The sequence below is a fragment of the Barbus barbus genome, assembly GCF_936440315.1.
Source record: "Barbus barbus genome assembly, chromosome: 43".
Classification (NCBI taxonomy): domain Eukaryota; kingdom Metazoa; phylum Chordata; class Actinopteri; order Cypriniformes; family Cyprinidae; genus Barbus; species Barbus barbus.
In genome coordinates this window covers 2384424-2401849 of record NC_136721.1, presented here as the reverse complement: position 1 = coordinate 2401849, position 17426 = coordinate 2384424, and the positions used below count along the sequence as shown (strand labels likewise).

Sequence of the window (17426 nt, the reverse complement as noted above, 5' to 3'; positions counted from 1 at the left end):
CTACACTGACCAGATTTCGAGGCTAATACGCGGAAGTCAAATATTTGTGATCATAACATGCTCTGGGGCTTGTAGTCTATTGAGCCTCCATCTTTTTACGTCATTTAATTTCTATTTTCCCACAACAGAGGTTGGGAAAGCTGCGGATTTGATAAGATACATTCAAGATATCACTCCGAGGTATTGATTTACCTTCTATAAAGGAAGTTATTGGTCACAGTCGTGTGTTTTGTTTGTTTGCTTTGTTGAATAACATACTAGCTTGACTAAGCTAGTCCGCTAGCTTCATGAGGTTTAGTTGTCATGATATTTTCAGCATAATTAATAACCTTTATTTAATAAATGTTTACAGTTTTTGAAGCTTTAACCTATTATATGTTTGGCGCATGAAGCATCCATTATAAATGCATTTGAGGTGTACTTTAAGTGCTGTTTTTAGCCTTTTTAAGCAACTGTTTGCAGTGTGGTGTGAGAAATTAATTTGTAAAATTGCCAAAAAAACTCTATTCATATGACTGCATATAGTGCATAATGATTATAAAGCAATTAGAAAAGTAACTTCAATGTAGTTATATATTAAATATAGCATTGTGATGTGAAATATGTTCCAAATGTGATTTTTATTTCCAAATCTCAGATATCAGGTGCAAAATGTCCTACGTCTTCATCAGTGACTCCCTGCAGACCACCGTGCCACTGCTGCAGGCCTGCATCGACGGGGATCTCGCTCACACTAAACGGCTCCTGGAGTCCGGAGTCGACCCAAACACCAGGGACTGCCGGGGACGGACCGGATTGCATCTGGCTGCCGCTCGGGGAAACGTGGAGATCTGCTCTTTGCTGCATAAGTTTGGTGCTGATCTGTTGGCCACTGACTCACAGGGCAACACGGCACTGCACATGTGTGGACATGTAGACACCATCCACTTCCTGGTGTCCAACGGCCTCAAGATTGACATCTGGTCAGTGTTTTTTGATCTTGATGGTACAGTGACGATATATAATGGTACTGAATTACCATAGTGCTATACTGGCATTCACATGCTATTCCACGGTACCTTACCAGGCAAACATTTCATGACACTTACATATATTTTATTTAGAAAAATCAAAACTATGAAATAACAGATGGAAGTAAAGGGGTTTTCCAACTTTTTTCGAAGGCACAGAACCCCAAATATAATGATAACACAATAATATAAGGTAGATAAATATTTCAAAAACATACAGTACACTACAGATTTTTTTTTTTAAAGAAATTAATACTTCAACACATTCAATTGGTGAAAAGGGACCATATGACATTTATAATTTTACAAAAGATTTCCTATAAATGCTGTTCTTTTGAACACAACTGTTTTCAACATTAATAATAATCAGCATATTAGAATGAAGGATCATGTGACACTGAAGCCTGGAGTAGTGAGAAATAAATTACATTTTACAATATATTCATATAGAAAACAGTTCATTTGAATTGTAATAATATTTCACAATATTTACTATATGTTTGATCAAATGCAGTCTTGGTGAACAAGAGTTTTTTAACATTTAAAAAAAAATTGAACAGCAGTGTAAATGTGAAAAATATTATTTGGAAAGTACTTTCTGTTGAGTTGATGTCAGGATTTCTGGCCAGTCTTTAAGCATAATGTCACATTCTGAAAATTATTAACTTTTATTTATGGTATTTTATTATACTAGGGCTGCACGTCAGTAAAGCCGGTTCTGTGATTAGTAGTAAATCTCCGTCACCTGTTTTCAAATGGAGAGCCATTTAATGCACAGAGCCGTAGTTCACCGACAAGATACGCAATTCACGCTCAGAATCACAGATTAATCACCTGAGATATTGAACGTGATAAAGCACTTGATGGAGATTTACTACTAATCACAGAAACGGCTTTGCTGACGAGATGCGTGTGACAATCGCATGCGATATATCGTGCAGCCCTGTATTATACTATTTATTTATTTCCCACTTCACTCTCTTTTTTTCTGCTGATCCCTTAGCACCTCCTTGGGGTCTCCTGAGGACCCCGGACCCCAGTTTGAAAACTCCTGACCAACATTACAGGGCCAGTTCCCTGAAATGTGTCTTGCTCGATGAGGATTCATGACTTAATCTTTAGTTGCCACAAAAAGCCTGACCGCTTCATGTCCATGCTTTTTAATCTGAACAGTAATCACAATGGAGCCACTCCGCTGGTGCTGGCCAAGAGACGCGGTGTGAATAAGGACGCGCTCCATCTGCTGGAGGGCCTGGAGGAACAGGAAGTGAAGGGCTTCAACCGCAGCTCCCATTCCAGTCTGGAGAAGATGCACATGGCTGAGAATGAAAGGTGAGATGATTGCCATTACCTGTTTTTTATATAATCCCAACTTTCGAACTGATGAATCGTTCTTCATTTATCGGCTGCTGTATCTCCTGCAGTGCCATGGAGAGCCACTCTCTTCTCAACCCACACCTGCATCACAGCGATGGCATGTTGTCCAGCTTCCGCACTACATGGCAGGAGTTTGTGGAAGATCTTGGCTTCTGGCGAGTGCTCTTGCTGCTCCTCGTCATTGCTCTGCTCTCGCTCTGCATTGCGTATTACGTCAGCGGAGTCTTACCTTTCGCGTCTAATCAGCTGGAACTTGTGCACTAATATGAAAATATGAAAGCTCATTAAAAACAGTTTTTAAATCTTGCATTAGCTGATGATTGTTTCTATAGTAACCACGCTTTGAATTGTAATCATACATTATGTGACTGAATTCTAAAATATTTTTGTGTATATTAATGTAAATAGACATTTAATTTTATTGCCCATTCTGCACCCATTCATGCTATAATTTCTGTGCCAGTCCACATCACCACCTTTTTTTATTTCATGTAAGTTATTGGATTTCCACATTAAAGTTTTGTGATTGCAAAAAGTGTTTATTATGGAGTTTAACCCTTGCACTTTAACAATGGTGTATGTGAAATGGGTTCAGGTTCATTTCTACAGTTTGGTGGATTTTATGTCCCCATGAAACAATACTGCAGATTTTATGTAAATATTAACCAAATTTATGCCACATGGTTTTCCATACATTAACAAAAAATAATAATAATAGTAATAAAGCACTTAACAGATATTTTCCCATGTCACCAATTATGTTTCTGAACTACACTATGAAATAAAGGTTACATTTTTTTAATTAGCAATTGTGAGTATATCTACTTATTCTCTTTGATGCAAAATACAGTTTGTGATACATATCTTTATCAAATGTGTGTATATGCACATATTTTACAAAAATATGTATTATGTATCTAAATAACATTTAGACATATAAACAAAAAAAAATTGTATCCAGTATAAATTAACAGACATATAAAAATGTTGATCTTCTGCTAGCATGTTGTTCTTTTCTAGCGATAAATAATGTGCTTTATTGTAAAGATTTCATAAGAGATTAGACAGACCCCATAGAGTTTAAATGTGAAATGAAAAGTTTTTGGTCAGGATAGGTTATACTACCCTGAACAGTGTGTTTTCTGATAGACGAGCATGTTCTCCCTCTGATAATATTAAAAGAAATTGAAGTTTTAATATTTTCTTCAACAAAACTGTATTAATTGCTCTTCATTTGTAATGCATACACATATAATTTAGTCAGTTAAATTGCATAAATTCAGTTTATGAATGCAACATTTTATTTCACTACAGTGACCTTGAAATAATAATTAATCCCCGAAACATGTTTGTTTTTATATAATCAGCTGTAATGTAATCAGCGTCTTCCGGCGGGTGTGTGACGTCACCGTGTTTGGTCGCGCGATCGCTGTCTGAAGAGAGAGAGAGTTCGCCTTCTTTCCCTTCTCTCTTCATCTAACTATGGTCTGAAGAAGAAACCATGAATCTCCGAGGCGTTTTTCAAGATTTCAACCCTAGGTAAGACTTGTGTGTGTTACGTGAACGATCAAAGCCAGCGGTTTGTTTTTAATTCGCTACCGTTCACTTTGTTAGCCTAGCTGCTAATGTTCTCCGTGCAGGCCTTTGGATTCGTCTTAGCATGGTTTCGCAGAGAAGCTAACAGTTTTAAAACTAAAACCAACATGTGTTTAGCACTTAAAGATGATAAAGATTAAAGATTCTTATTCGCGGACGTTCAAATCCTTACGAAAATGGTTTTACTACAAATTAAACCATGCTAACCACAAATTAACCACGGTTTTGCTACACTAGCCATATTTTAATCATGGAAACTATGGTTATACAAATGACATAAATCGCCAAAAAACCATGGTTACTGCACTTTTACTACAATAAACCCATGGGTAATTTCCGTAGTGCTGTCAAGCGATTAATAGTATCCAAAATAAAGGTTTTTTTTTGTGTACATAATATATATGTATGTACTGTGTATATTTATTACCTATATATACACATACATGTACATATTTAAGAAAAAATGTTGTTTATATATATATTATATTTTTGTATAAAATAAAATATGAGAATATAAATACATGTAAACATATTCAAAATATATACTGTTTGTGTGCATACATAATAAATATAAACACATACATATGTGACCCTGGACCACAAAACCAGTCTTTTAAGTGTCAATTTTTCAAAATTGAGATTTATACATCATCTGAACGCTGAATAAATGATCTTTCCATTGATGTGTGGTTTGTTAGGATCGGACAATATTTGTCTGAGATACAACTATTAGAAAATCTGGAATCTGAGGGTGCAAAAAAATCTAAATATTGAGAAAATCACCTTTAAAGTTGTTCAAATGAAGCTCTTAGCAATGCATATTACTAAACAAAAATGAAGTTTTTATATATTTACAGTAGGAAATTTACTAAATATCTTCATGGAACATGATCTTTACTTAATATCCTAATGATTTTTGGCATAAAAGGAAAATCAATAATTTTGACCCATATAATGTATTTTTGACTATTGCTACAAATATACCCCAGCGACTTCAGACTGGTTTTCTGCTCCAGGGTCACACATATTATGTAAACAAACTTTTAATCTTTTGACAGCACAAAATTTTCGTAAGGGAAGCTTAGGGCCCTATGAAATCCATTTTATTTTTTCCTAAATTCAGTTTTTCCGTTTTTTTTTTTGTTTTGTTTTTTAATGTTCAAATTAAATGTTATTAATCAAAAAGCATGCCTAATTAATTAAAATCATGAAACTTATGCAATTTAACATTAATTGATTAAAAGTGTAACAAAAATGAAGTTTAGGGCCGTATGAAATGTTTTTTTTCCCTCACCTTATGTTTTATTGTTACCAAATTCTGTGTTTTAGCATGTTTAATTATTTGAATGCATACAAACTGTTTTTATTTATTTTTACAGTAGCCTTATGAAATTGTTTTTTTCCCCTCAGAAAGTCTGTGTTGTGTATTTAAATTTGACTGGATATCAGATGAAGGCATATAACATTGATTTAATTTAAATGTTTAATTAATGAAAATTAAACATTTACATTTTTGGCAAATAAAGGGGATTTACTATTAAAATTAAAATATTTTGTGATTATTTCTTTAAGAAAAAAAAGTTTTATAATTTTTTTCAAACAGTAGTAGTAGTATTACGTACATTCTACTAAATAATAGCGATATAGCCTATTTCTGGCACAATGTCTTTAATAATTTAAACCAAACTTTTATTTTGACGGGTTGCCATGAATACCTTAAAAGTTCTGTGTGTATATGATATGACGCTAGTTTTACTTTTAATCATAGGGCCCTAGAAGCTACTTCAGATACTTTTGTTTTCTGTCTCAGTGAGGCCCGTCTAGAACTTGCATATTGCTCTTTTGTTGATTTTGATTGCTTCCATTGTCCTCATTTGTAACTAAGTTGCTTTGGATAAAAGCGTCTGCTAAATGACTAAATGTAAGTCAGGTAAGTTTGAAAGATGTGTCCAGCTTGTGCTCTGACCGCATGTGTGTTGTTGTCCTGCAGTAAGTTCCTGATCTACACCTGTCTGCTGCTCTTCTCCGTGCTGCTGTCACTGAGGCTGGATGGCATCATCCAGTGGAGCTACTGGGCGGTGTTTGCGCCCATCTGGCTCTGGAAACTCATGGTCATCATTGGGGCTTCCGTGGGCACCGGGGTTTGGGCGCACAACCCACAGTACAGGTCAGACACAACTTCTCCCTGCTTATGAGTAGGGTTGGGAATCGAAAATCAATTCCAATTCCAGAATTGGACACTTAAGGTCAGGAATTGGATACTTGTTGTAAAATTAACATTTTAATTCCACCTATGTAGCTCTTAATCAAGTCCAGTTTTTATGTAGCCGGCTGATTTTTGTTCATGGTATTCAGCAGCAATTAAATGTTTAGCAAAAAGAGACACAGAATAAATATGTTTGATATCTAAATATTTGTCTTCATTTTTTTTAACCACATTAGAAAAGAAACTGGGGATCGATAAGCAAAATCGGAATTGATCAAATTGAAACGATACCCAACCCTACTTATGATCACTATTGTGTAGCTTGTAGGATTGAGTCTGCAATGAAGTCACTTATTACTACTGTATCATATCTGATGCATGAATTGCAGGGGCCTTTAAATGATCAAAACTGTGCTGAAAAACCTGTCGTACACAATTCACTGCATACCTTCTGGCGTGTGCTTGATTGTTGCTTTTTTGGCAAGCAAAAGACCTTTGGTATGACTTTAGATTAGGGAACACTTTTCACTATTAACTAGTTGCTTATTAGCTGCATATTACCAGCATATTGGCGCTTTATTACATATAAAGCACATATTAATGCTTTATTCTGCATGACCATATTCTAGATCTCTTATCCCGACCCAATACCCATAACTACTTCAACACCTACCTTGCTTATGGTCAATATTTGAGTATATTGAGGGGAAACTCTTAGTTAACAGTGAGCATGTGTTCCCTAATCTAATCTGATCTAATCTAATCTGTTGCCAGTGTCATTCTAAATGTGGCATACATTCCTTTTTGCTGTGAAATCTTTCCTGATTTAAATCATTTGCTCCTTTAATAGCTTATATAGTGTTATATATTGATATTTCAAGATGAACACTTACTGGACTGAAGCAGTTTAGGCTTACTTGATTATCAATACATAAATTTCTAGAAAAACTCGCGTTCATGTTCCAGTCTCAAATCATCAGGGGTTTGAGGAACGTTAATTTGTGCATCTCTCAGTCATCATCATTGTATTGCATTGCATTATATGATTTGATAATCAAATTAAGCATTTAACTATCATCTTGCGTATTATTGGAGATACAGTGACAGCTGATATTTCTATGATTTTATGTAAGTAAAGATCTCATTGATTTACATTACAAGCTACGAGAATTTCATCCTACTTTTTGGTCATATACATATCAGCATCTGCACCAACATTGCATAGAATATGGAGGAAAAACAGCTCAGATTTAAACTGAGTCTGAATATATCGTACTGTATGACCTATAAAAGCCTGATGTATTAAATATGACACAAAATACATATGCAGCTTTTTTAAATTTTGTCTAAAAGTTATATTATTTAACATTGTGTGTACACCGTCACGGTATCAAAATAATGATTTGTAATGATTTGGTTAATGTTATTTAGGCTTCTGTTGTAGGTAAAGTCTTGCCAGCACACTAGTGAACATTGTGAGAATGCCATATCATGTTGCCTTTATGACTTAAAGGGACATGTCACCCAAAAATGAAAATTCTGTCATCATTAACTCACTCACATGTTGTTTCAAACCTGTATGAGTTTCCAAACAGTTGAAGGTAGCCGTTGACTTCCATAGTATTTTTTTTTTCCATAGTATGGAAGTCAATGGGGACCAGCAACTCTTTGGTTACAGCATTCTTCAAAATATCTTCTTTTGTGTTCAGCAGAAGTTAGAGACTCATACAGGTTTTTAATAACATGAGGTGAGTAAATGATGACAGTGTGAATTTGGTCATGTCATGCAGTAAGTTGTCGTCTTTAGGGCTGAGGGTGAGACCTGCGTGGAGTTTAAGGCCATGCTGATCGCTGTGGGAATCCACCTCCTCCTGCTCACCTTCGAGGTGCTGGTGTGTGACCGTGTGCAGCGGGGTACACACTTCTGGCTTTTGGTCTTCATGCCACTCTTCTTCGTCTCGCCCGTCTCAGTGGCGGCGTGCGTGTGGGGATTCAGGCACGATCGGTCGCTTGAGGTAGCTGCCATGATTTACAATCACAGAGGAAGATTTGTCTGTAACAAACTACCATGACCATTTTCAGTACGGTTGAAGTCGAACAAATATGTTGAGGTCCTATTTCATGCAAAAAAAAAAACAGAAATTATATTTTATGCATAGAAAACAAAGACTGATTTTTGTTTAGTTGCATGACAATTTAGTTACTCCCATTTGTCACAGTTGTTTTACAATTGTATTTTTAATCTTTGGTTTATGGGTCAAAAACAAAACAATTTTGCGCTTTAAATTTACAAAAGTGATTTTATATGCACAGAAAGCGTATTAAAGCATCTACTTTTAATGTTTCAAATAACATTTGTGAAAATAAAATGTCAAAATATGGGTGAAAATAATGTTTAATAATAATTTCCTTTTTTTAGGTATTATATTGTTTAGGTAAAAATTAAACGACATACTTATTCTGACCTCTGCTTATTAAAATATGTAAAAGAAAAAGTGATCACACTAAACTTTATTATATTTTAAATGATTAATAACTTGGCTAATCTAATCTTAGTAAAATCTAGTGGGTTGAAGGACAGTGGCAAAGATTGGTAAAGATATAAAATTACAATTAATTAGTATTTTAGGGGCTGCACTGTGATGCTTAAATACAGTCGTTTAATGACATCTAATGGTGCTTGTATTAAATAAACCTGACAAGATTTTTTGGTATTGGTATTTTCATCTTTGACATTTTATAGAATAGAAAAATAAATGAATAAATAACTTTTTTCATTATAATTTTATACTATAGTAAAGAAAAAAGATATAAAATATTGTCACAACTTAAAAAAAAAAAGGTAACATTTTATTTTAGGGTCTCTTAGCTAGTTGCTTATTAGCATGCATATTACTGGAATATTAGCCATTTATTAGTAGTAATTAAGCACATATTAATAACTTATTCTACATGACCTTATTCTACATCCCAATACCTAAACTTAACAACTACCTTACTAACTATTAATAAGCAGCAAATTAGGAGTTTATTGAGGGAAAAGTCATAGTTAATAGTGAATAAATGTTCCCTATTCTAAAGTGTTACCCAAAAAAAAATCTTACTCTTAAAACAAGTTTTATTTCCTTTATAAACAATGTTTTCTTATTTATTTTTTATTTTATTGATGTATGACCCACAGTTCTTGTGAGATTTACCCACGATACCAAGTATATCTCCCTAAGCATGTCGATCTTTGTGTTTACAGAAATGAATCATGCCTGATTGTACACTCTTTGTGTTGTTTCATCAGCTGGAGATCCTGTGCTCTGTAAATATTCTTCAGTTCATCTTCATCGCTTTGAGGCTGGATAAGATCATCAGTTGGCCGTGGTTGGTAAGGGGGGCAGCAACACTCATTTACTGCTGCCATATCATCAGTCACCTGCAGTTGGACCTCCAGCTTTGTAATCTGAGCTCTGTGTCTTGTTATGAGAGTAAGTGCCTTGTCTTTTCCAGGTGGTGTGCGTGCCGCTGTGGATTCTCATGTCCTTCCTGTGTCTGGTGGTGCTCTATTACATTGTCTGGTCTGTGCTCTTCCTGCGGTCCATGGATGTCATTGCTGAGCAGCGGCGCACACACATCACCATGGCAATCAGCTGGATGACCATAGTGGTGCCTCTGCTTACCTTTGAGGTTTGATTCCAACATCATTCAGTTTTTACTTGATTGTGTTTATGCAATAAGTAAGCTGAAGACACTCAGCATGTCTTGGGTAGAGATCAGCCCATAATGATTTTTTAAACCAGTCTAGAAATGGATTATCTTCATCTTTGTCCTTTACTCAATATACAGAACCAGTATTTAATAACTGTTTTATTCATGCTTTTTATGCACATTAGTAACTAAATCATTTTATATATATATATATATATATATATAAATCAGAGGTGTTCAGCTGGGATCAGGACTTTCTGTAGACCAGTCAAGTTCTTCCACACTGACTCAATCAATCATGTCTTTCTGAACCGTGTCTTATACACAGAGGCACTGTCATGTTACAATAGATAAGGGTCCTGTCCAAACTGCTGCTATAAAATGAAAGCACACAATTCCCTAGAATATCATTATGTGCTTTAACATTAAGATTTGTACTCCTAGAAATTACTAAAGTAGTCAAACCTGTTCATTAGAAGGGGGTGACCCAATCATTTTGGCAATATAGTATATATATATATATACACTGCCCTCCAAAAGTTTGGAAACGCCCTAGAAAAGTGTGGTTTTGGACAATATTGTCATGAATCCCTTTTAATTTGTGATAATTTTGCACTGATAAGGGACAACACAAACTACAGAAACATATTTTATTACATAAACAGTTTATACATAGAAAAAACTTAAATTTTCGATTCATCAAAATATCCACCATTAGTCCCATAGTACAGTAGCTCGTTTGGGGTTGAGGTCGGGTGATTGGGGAGGCCGTTCCATGACAGACATGATGCCAGCTGACTGTTTCCTCTCCAAATAAGATTTGCACAGCTTGGAGTGTGCTTGGGGTCATTGTCTTGTTGGAAGGTTTAGGAAGGTTGGGGTGTTTCCAAACTTTTGGAGGGGTGTGTGTGTGTGTGTGTGTGTGTGTGTGTGTGTGTGTGTGGGGTGTGTGTGTGTGTGTATATTCAGTAAAAATGGTAATATTGTGAAAAATTATTACTATTTAAAATAACTGTTTTCTGTTTGAATATATTTTAAAATGTAATTTATTCCTGTGATCAAACTGAATTTTCAGCATCATTACTCACATGATCCTTCAGAAATCATTCTAATATGCTGATTTGCTGCTCAAGAAACATTTATTATTATTATTATTCATGTTGAAAACAGTTGTGCTACTTAATATTTTTGTGGAAACCTTAATACAATGAAAAGGATTCTTTGACGAATAGAAAATTAATTAGACCAGCGTTTATTTAATCTAAAAAGCTTTACTGCTTTTTAATGCATACTTGATGAATGTATAGATTTCTTTCAAAAAAATCTTACCAAGCCAGTTGTAGATCACAGAACTTGCATAACTGTAAAGGTCCATGTTAAACTAAAAGATTTTATACAAGTTTAAACAACCGTATGGAGCCTAATAAAAATCATACATTCTAAAAAAAAACTTAAATATATCTCCACAATTACAGAGTCTGTATGATCAAAGCTATTATGGCAAATGTGTCATTTAATCTTGATTACGTGACAGCTGCTATTAACTTCTCACACACTGCTGTTTTCTAGAGTTATTGCCATAAGCAAAGCAATGTCTAAAATAACATGTGACAATCCGTCTTGTGTGCAGCAGTAGCTCTACATCTCTAAATGTATTTCCATTATTTGAATATGGCTCCAGACACGCCCGACACAGAGATTGAGAAGTCAACAGTTTGGCTTCCCTGTGAAGTGAAAAAATAACACGTGGGCAGTTGACAAGACAACAAGACCTCTATGATCTACATACTGCAGGTTTATGATGCTTTTTGGGATGTCTGGTTTGAAATGAATAGGGTGATGTATACTGATGTATACTTCAGGTTATAAATCAAGCACTCGCACTGTAGCATGTCTGAACAACCATCTTTATTAAGCTATCCTGTCATTTATCAACTAAAAACTCATATGGATCCTGTTTAATTTTTGCTGGCAGTAATTTCAGCTGTCATCTGGAGCGCTGTAGAGTTTTGACCGCAGTCTGTCATATTTTTCAGGACATATTTTTAAACTTTCAGCATCTGTGTTGTGAATAAGAGAACTTTATTTTGAAAAAAATATAATTTGCCTTTTTCTGAATGGGAAAAATACTTCTGGAGCTATGAAGTAGTTCAAGGTCAGTTGACCATATTTCTGTTCCACATCTCTATCAAAATATTTTAGTTGAATATACTCACATGCACCAAGATAAGCTATGTGCAATGTATCAGTTGACCGGATATTAAAGGAATAGTTCACCCAATGGTTTACTCAATAGTAGTGTTTTGTTTAATTGATTAATATGATTTAATTTATGCAGCTGATTTGTGAGCTTTATCGATCCAGGGTTGATTTTCATCAGTGTTTGTGTTTTCAGATTCTTCTCGTTCACAAGCTGGATGGTCATTATAACTCCAACTACGTCCCGGTGTTTGTTCCCCTCTGGGTTTCTTTGGTGACTCTAATGGTGACAACGTTTGGCCAGAAAGGAGGCAATCACTGTACGTGTGTTACCTACACTGCCATTCAAAAGTTTGGGATCTGTAAGATTTCTAATGTTTTTTTAAACTAGTTTCTTATGCATAACAAGGCTTTGATCAAAAATACTGAAAAACACTAAAATTGTGAAATTATTACAATTTAAAATGTTTTTCCATTTTAATATACTTTCAAATGTAATTTATTTCTGTGATCAAAGCTGTATTTTCTGCATCATTACTCCAGTCTTCAGTGTCACATGATCCTTCAGAAATCATAATAATATACTGATTTATTATCAATGTTGAAACAGTTGTGCTGCTTAATGTTTTGGAACGTGTGATAATTTGTTTCCAGATTCTTTTATGAATAAAAAGTTAAAAAGAACAGCATTTATTTAAAATAGAAATCTTTTATAACAATATACACTACGATTTAAAGGTTTAGGGTCAGTAAAAATTAATTTTAATCAGCAAGGATGGTTTAAATTGATATAAAGTGATCAAAGTAAAGACTTATATTTTTAGAAAATATTTATATTTTTTTTAAAAATGCTGTTTTTTTTTTTCTTTTTATTCATCAAAAAATCCTGAAAAAAGTATCACAGGTTCCAAAAAAAATATTAATGAATATAAATTGTATAAAGTATATTATTTTAAAATTGCAACAATATTTCACAATGTTACCGTTTACAGTATTTTTGATCAAGCAGAAGAGACTTATTAAAAAAAACATCTTACTGATCCCAAACTTTTGAACATCAGTATATCTGTCTTCTTGCTACTCATTCTTTTATAATGGCTTGACAAGAATGATTCAGAAGTGTTTGCAAATAATTTTTAAATAAAATAATAATTAATCAAAACTGGATATGCTTCCAGTATAGCATCATACCGTTTAGCTTTCTAAGAACTACATAGTGGTGTGTACCAAAGTAGGCATTACTAATACAATTTTTCTTATTTGTAACGAGTGATTTAAACAAACCCCAAACCTTAAGTGATAAATGTTGCCGTTTAGCTCATACCACATGATTTGTTTCCCTCACTCGCATTTTCTTCTGAACATTTCTGTATCACAAATGATTAGCGCAAGCCATTTGTTCCATATTTATATTTAGATGTTTGTTTTAAAATGAAAATGATAATGTACTGTATGCTCCCCTAATTTTCTTTCAGTGTTGACTTGAGCTCTTCCTCTCTCATTTCCCTCTGTATCAGGGTGGTTTGGCATTCGCAAAGACTTCTGCCAGTTTCTTCTCGAACTCTTCCCCTTCCTGAGGGAGTATGGCAACATATCCTATGACCTGCACCACGAGGACTCCGATGTGTCCGAGGAATTGCCCATCCACGAGGTGCCTAAAATCCCTCCCATATTTCGTAAGAAGACGGGTGTGGTGATCACCCAGAGTCCTGGCAAATACTTTGTGCCGCCGCCCAAACTGTGCATCGACATGCCAGACTAATATTCAAAACTCTGTCCTCGTTCGGCTGTTCATGAACAGTATCGCACTATGCAGTGGGCTCCGCTTCAGGACGTACCATTTAAAAAGAAAATACACAGATGCTTCTCCTGAGACTCTTAAGGAAAGACTTTTGTGTTTGAGCTGAGCTCAAATACTGCCTCCCAAGCGTTTTGTAAACCATAGCCTTGTGTCTGTAAAATCTGTAGATGGGACCTGTTGCCTTCTGGAGTGGATCTTTGAACCTTCCGGACTCTCCGAGAGACTGTCTAATCTGTAAATAAGCAAAGTGTTTTGTTTTTTACCAGTTGTGTGCTTTCTCCGTATTTTAAATCCATGTATGGTGTAGGCATTCAGTTACTCATCCGTCGCTCTTAGCTATCCAGCTTTCTTAACATTCGTTCTGAATCGGCGAGGTTTTTCTCTGTGGGAATATACGACGACGGTTTCTCATTTCTACAGTGATTGCAGCCTTTCCGGTGGAAGAAACGTGTTATTTACGTCAATCTGAAGTGAATTTCTTCATTTCTTCATCTGTGACTGAAGCTAGCCAATGAAAAGAAGATTGATGTTTTCAGTGCAGAACTCTCCAGACTTTCACAATTTCACTCGAGTGTGATACATAATATAACCACTACCTGTATGTGCCCTGTAACTTCAGTCCACTGAGTTTGCCTCTTACAGTAACAGTTTTCCTTTAATCCCCTTTTAATTGCTATTTGTGTTGACCAGTTGCCGTATGTTGCTTATCCTACACCTAAAAACTTGTATTTTTATTTTGGAGACTGTCATGCAAGACAATATGAAATATTGTCCTGTTGTTTAATGGCTAGCAGACATGTACTTAATTCACTTTCTCAGCTGGTCTGAGTGAATAGCCGTAGAAATATCTTTTTTTTTTATTTTATTTTTTATGTGGATGTGGACCAATATTACGTATATTATCCTTTGCAAAGGCAAGACATACCGTAGCTCTCGACAGTGCCTCACATTAAAATGTTATCAAGCAGAAGCTGTGTGAATCTTTTCATGTTTCAAATTCCTTTCTTCTTGGAATTATCTATTATTTTATATTTATCACATATAATGACGGGTGCTTACTGAGGCTCACGCTTTATTCAAGTATTCAGTATATTAATAACCTGCAACTCTTTCTGCTGTCAGTCGTGTGCTATTCATTTTTTCTGTCGTTGGTTATTCAATTATTCAACTAAATTGTCAAAATAAAATTTTAAATGGAATAGTTGATTTTTTTTTTTTTTTTACATTAATGACACTTTAAAAATATCTAAATCGTAACAGAGCTGGGTAAGTTACTTTAAAATTGCAGTCTGTTACTGATTCCAAATTACACAAAAGTTGTAGTTATTAACGTAATCCATTACAATAGACATTTTAGGTAATGTAATCAGACTAGTAAATTTGGATTACTTGTTTATCACATTGATTTAAATCGGATAATCTTGTACCCTCTTGATATAAAAATACAAATTTCATTCTTTGTTATTAACAAACATGAAGTGCATTAAACATTATGTCAAGGTTCAATCAAAATAAAGCACTAAAAACTGTTCAGATGACAAAAAAAAGGGAATCCCTGCATTAACTGCAAATAAGAAATAAAGTGAATGTTTTAATGTTTTGAAAGACAAAAGTTTCCCAAAGACAGTAATACATGGTTAACCTACTGATTGAAATAAAAATTAATGTGTTTATCAGTAGTTGATGCAGTGTTTAAATGTTGAGGAAACACTTCTTAAAAGTGAGATGATTTCTGTAAATCCAGCGGTCAAAACATAAGTAAAATAGGCCAAACTGCTCATATATATTTATTATCCAGAAGCCACAAATGTGCAAAACGTTTCCGGGCTTAACACTTCATCAGTGCTACAAGAGTCAAGTCTGAAAACGATTTGCACCTTGGCACTTTATTTTGCACCTGGCTCTTAATGCATGGCTTTTCCTTCTGGAGCATCAGTGAGTGTTTGAATCTTCTGTAATAGTTGCATATGAGTCCCTCAGCTGTCCTCAGCGTGAAAAGATGGATCTCAAAAGGGAAAGGGTTCAAATACACAAAAATGCTGGAAAACCACAGAATTTGTGGGAGCTGAAGGATTTTTCTGAAGAACAGCAGACAGTTAACTGTTCAGGACAAACAAGGGACTCATGAACAACTATCACTAAACAAAAACAGCTTTGGATCATTCAGGTAACAGCACAGTAAGAATCAAGCGTATGTACATTTTTGAACGTGGGTCATTTTTATAAATTCAACTATTATTTTCTCGTCGACTAGGGTGAAGTCAGCTAAAGTGGGCCACGCTTTGATAAATGACTTATAATACCATCAAATAAGCTATACATGAGATCTAATGACGTTCTTGCAAAAAAGCATGGGTCTCTTAAATTTATATTTTTTAAATGTGAAAAAGTATAAATGTTTTAAAATGATGAGAGTTAGAGTATCAGCAGGTGCTTTCTTGAGCCACGGCACAGCAACATTCAGGTAAAATGGGCCAATATAAAAAGAGAACAACAGGTAATTTCAAATAAACCATTTTATTTTTAACAGTAAATTGACATTAATGTCTTTAGTGTGCCATAGCAACACCATTTCATTAAATAGGAAGTTGAATGAATATTTAATTAAACAATGCAATATAAAATGAACTGATCATGTCGTATAGATTTGTGTGCATGTATGTGTGTATGCTTGTATTTTGTTTTTAAAGACTTAAGATTTAGTATGGATACATATCTAGGCCTATAAACCTATTTTCACCCTCAATTTCTTTTAAAAGTGTGTGTGTGTGTGTATGCAGCCCATTTTAGCTGAAAGTTGTGGCCCATTTTAGCTTAACCAACCATTACCTTTTTCACAAAAATCTAAGTTTATTTTATAAAAGTTTTTTTTTTTTGAAAGAGCATGTCAAAACATTGTTCATAAACCTTTGCTTTGTTGGTAAGCTTACTTATAATTGCTTTAGTAGCCTTATTAGTGATTAATGAAATTTTCTATGTCTTACAGTTTCTCTGACAAGCTTCATGTAACACTCTGCCCTGCCCTCCTTAAAAAACTCACACCAATAAAGATTATTGTTACATGTCAACAAGTGTTGAATAGAATATAATAGAATTTCTTTATTGTCATTGCACACAAGGTACAAGAAACTGCAGAGCTTCTGCATAAGGTGCATGGTACATAATACAAAATAAGCAACAATGCTAGATCAGTTATTGTGATTTTCTGTACAAAATTTAAAGAGACATGATGCTACAACCTTATTTGGCCCGTTTTACCTGATTTTAGCTATAAGATGTTGTGAAATATACAATAAACAACAGTATGCATGTTGTATGATTCCTCTTATTTTGGTAAATCAACAGGCTATATAAATGCATGGAGAAGTGTGTGGTGAAGCTTTTTAATATTTTTTATGCAACAAAAGAACAAGAAATACAAATACAAAGACAGAATAAGAACAAAAGACAATGACAAATCCAAAGCATACTGTTAGCTTATAAGAATACACTGATAAGAGTTTATATACGCATCAAAATCTTCAAAAAAAGGAAGGAGTTT

General features: G+C 34.5%; 2 protein-coding genes across 2 annotated transcripts; both read left to right on the top strand.

The window, feature by feature from the left end:
- The first annotated feature begins 71 nt into the window (after positions 1–71).
- On the top strand, positions 72–3194 carry LOC306862403 (ankyrin repeat domain-containing protein 46-like). Its single transcript, XM_079405198.1, has 4 exons — positions 72–180; positions 638–962; positions 2184–2342; positions 2435–3194. Exons 2-4 carry the CDS (start codon positions 652–654, stop codon positions 2649–2651), a joined length of 687 nt encoding a protein of 228 aa, XP_079261324.1. The 5' UTR covers positions 72–180; positions 638–651; the 3' UTR covers positions 2652–3194.
- Positions 3195–3770: 576 nt separating this feature from the next.
- On the top strand, positions 3771–15453 carry LOC306862664 (transmembrane protein 185-like). The gene is made up of 7 exons (XM_079405588.1): positions 3771–3926; positions 5974–6150; positions 7997–8204; positions 9482–9565; positions 9688–9864; positions 12281–12404; positions 13602–15453. The coding sequence occupies exons 1-7, from the start codon at positions 3889–3891 to the stop codon at positions 13844–13846; spliced, it is 1053 nt and encodes a 350-aa protein (XP_079261714.1). The 5' UTR covers positions 3771–3888; the 3' UTR covers positions 13847–15453.
- The last annotated feature ends 1973 nt before the right edge of the window (positions 15454–17426 follow it).

What these genes read in the sequence shown, in the direction of transcription:
- LOC306862403 (XM_079405198.1), top strand. Translation starts at nt 652, where the DNA reads ATGTCCTACGTCTTCATCAGTGACTCCCTGCAGACCACCGTGCCACTG. An exon ending in GGCCTCAAGATTGACATCTG is followed by an intron (nt 963 to 2,183) that starts GTCAGTGTTTTT and finishes TAATCTGAACAG; the next exon opens with TAATCACAATGGAGCCACTC. An exon ending in CACATGGCTGAGAATGAAAG is followed by an intron (nt 2,343 to 2,434) that starts GTGAGATGATTG and finishes TATCTCCTGCAG; the next exon opens with TGCCATGGAGAGCCACTCTC.
- LOC306862664 (XM_079405588.1), top strand. Translation starts at nt 3,889, where the DNA reads ATGAATCTCCGAGGCGTTTTTCAAGATTTCAACCCTAG. An exon ending in TTTCAAGATTTCAACCCTAG is followed by an intron (nt 3,927 to 5,973) that starts GTAAGACTTGTG and finishes GTTGTCCTGCAG; the next exon opens with TAAGTTCCTGATCTACACCT. An exon ending in GCGCACAACCCACAGTACAG is followed by an intron (nt 6,151 to 7,996) that starts GTCAGACACAAC and finishes TGTCGTCTTTAG; the next exon opens with GGCTGAGGGTGAGACCTGCG.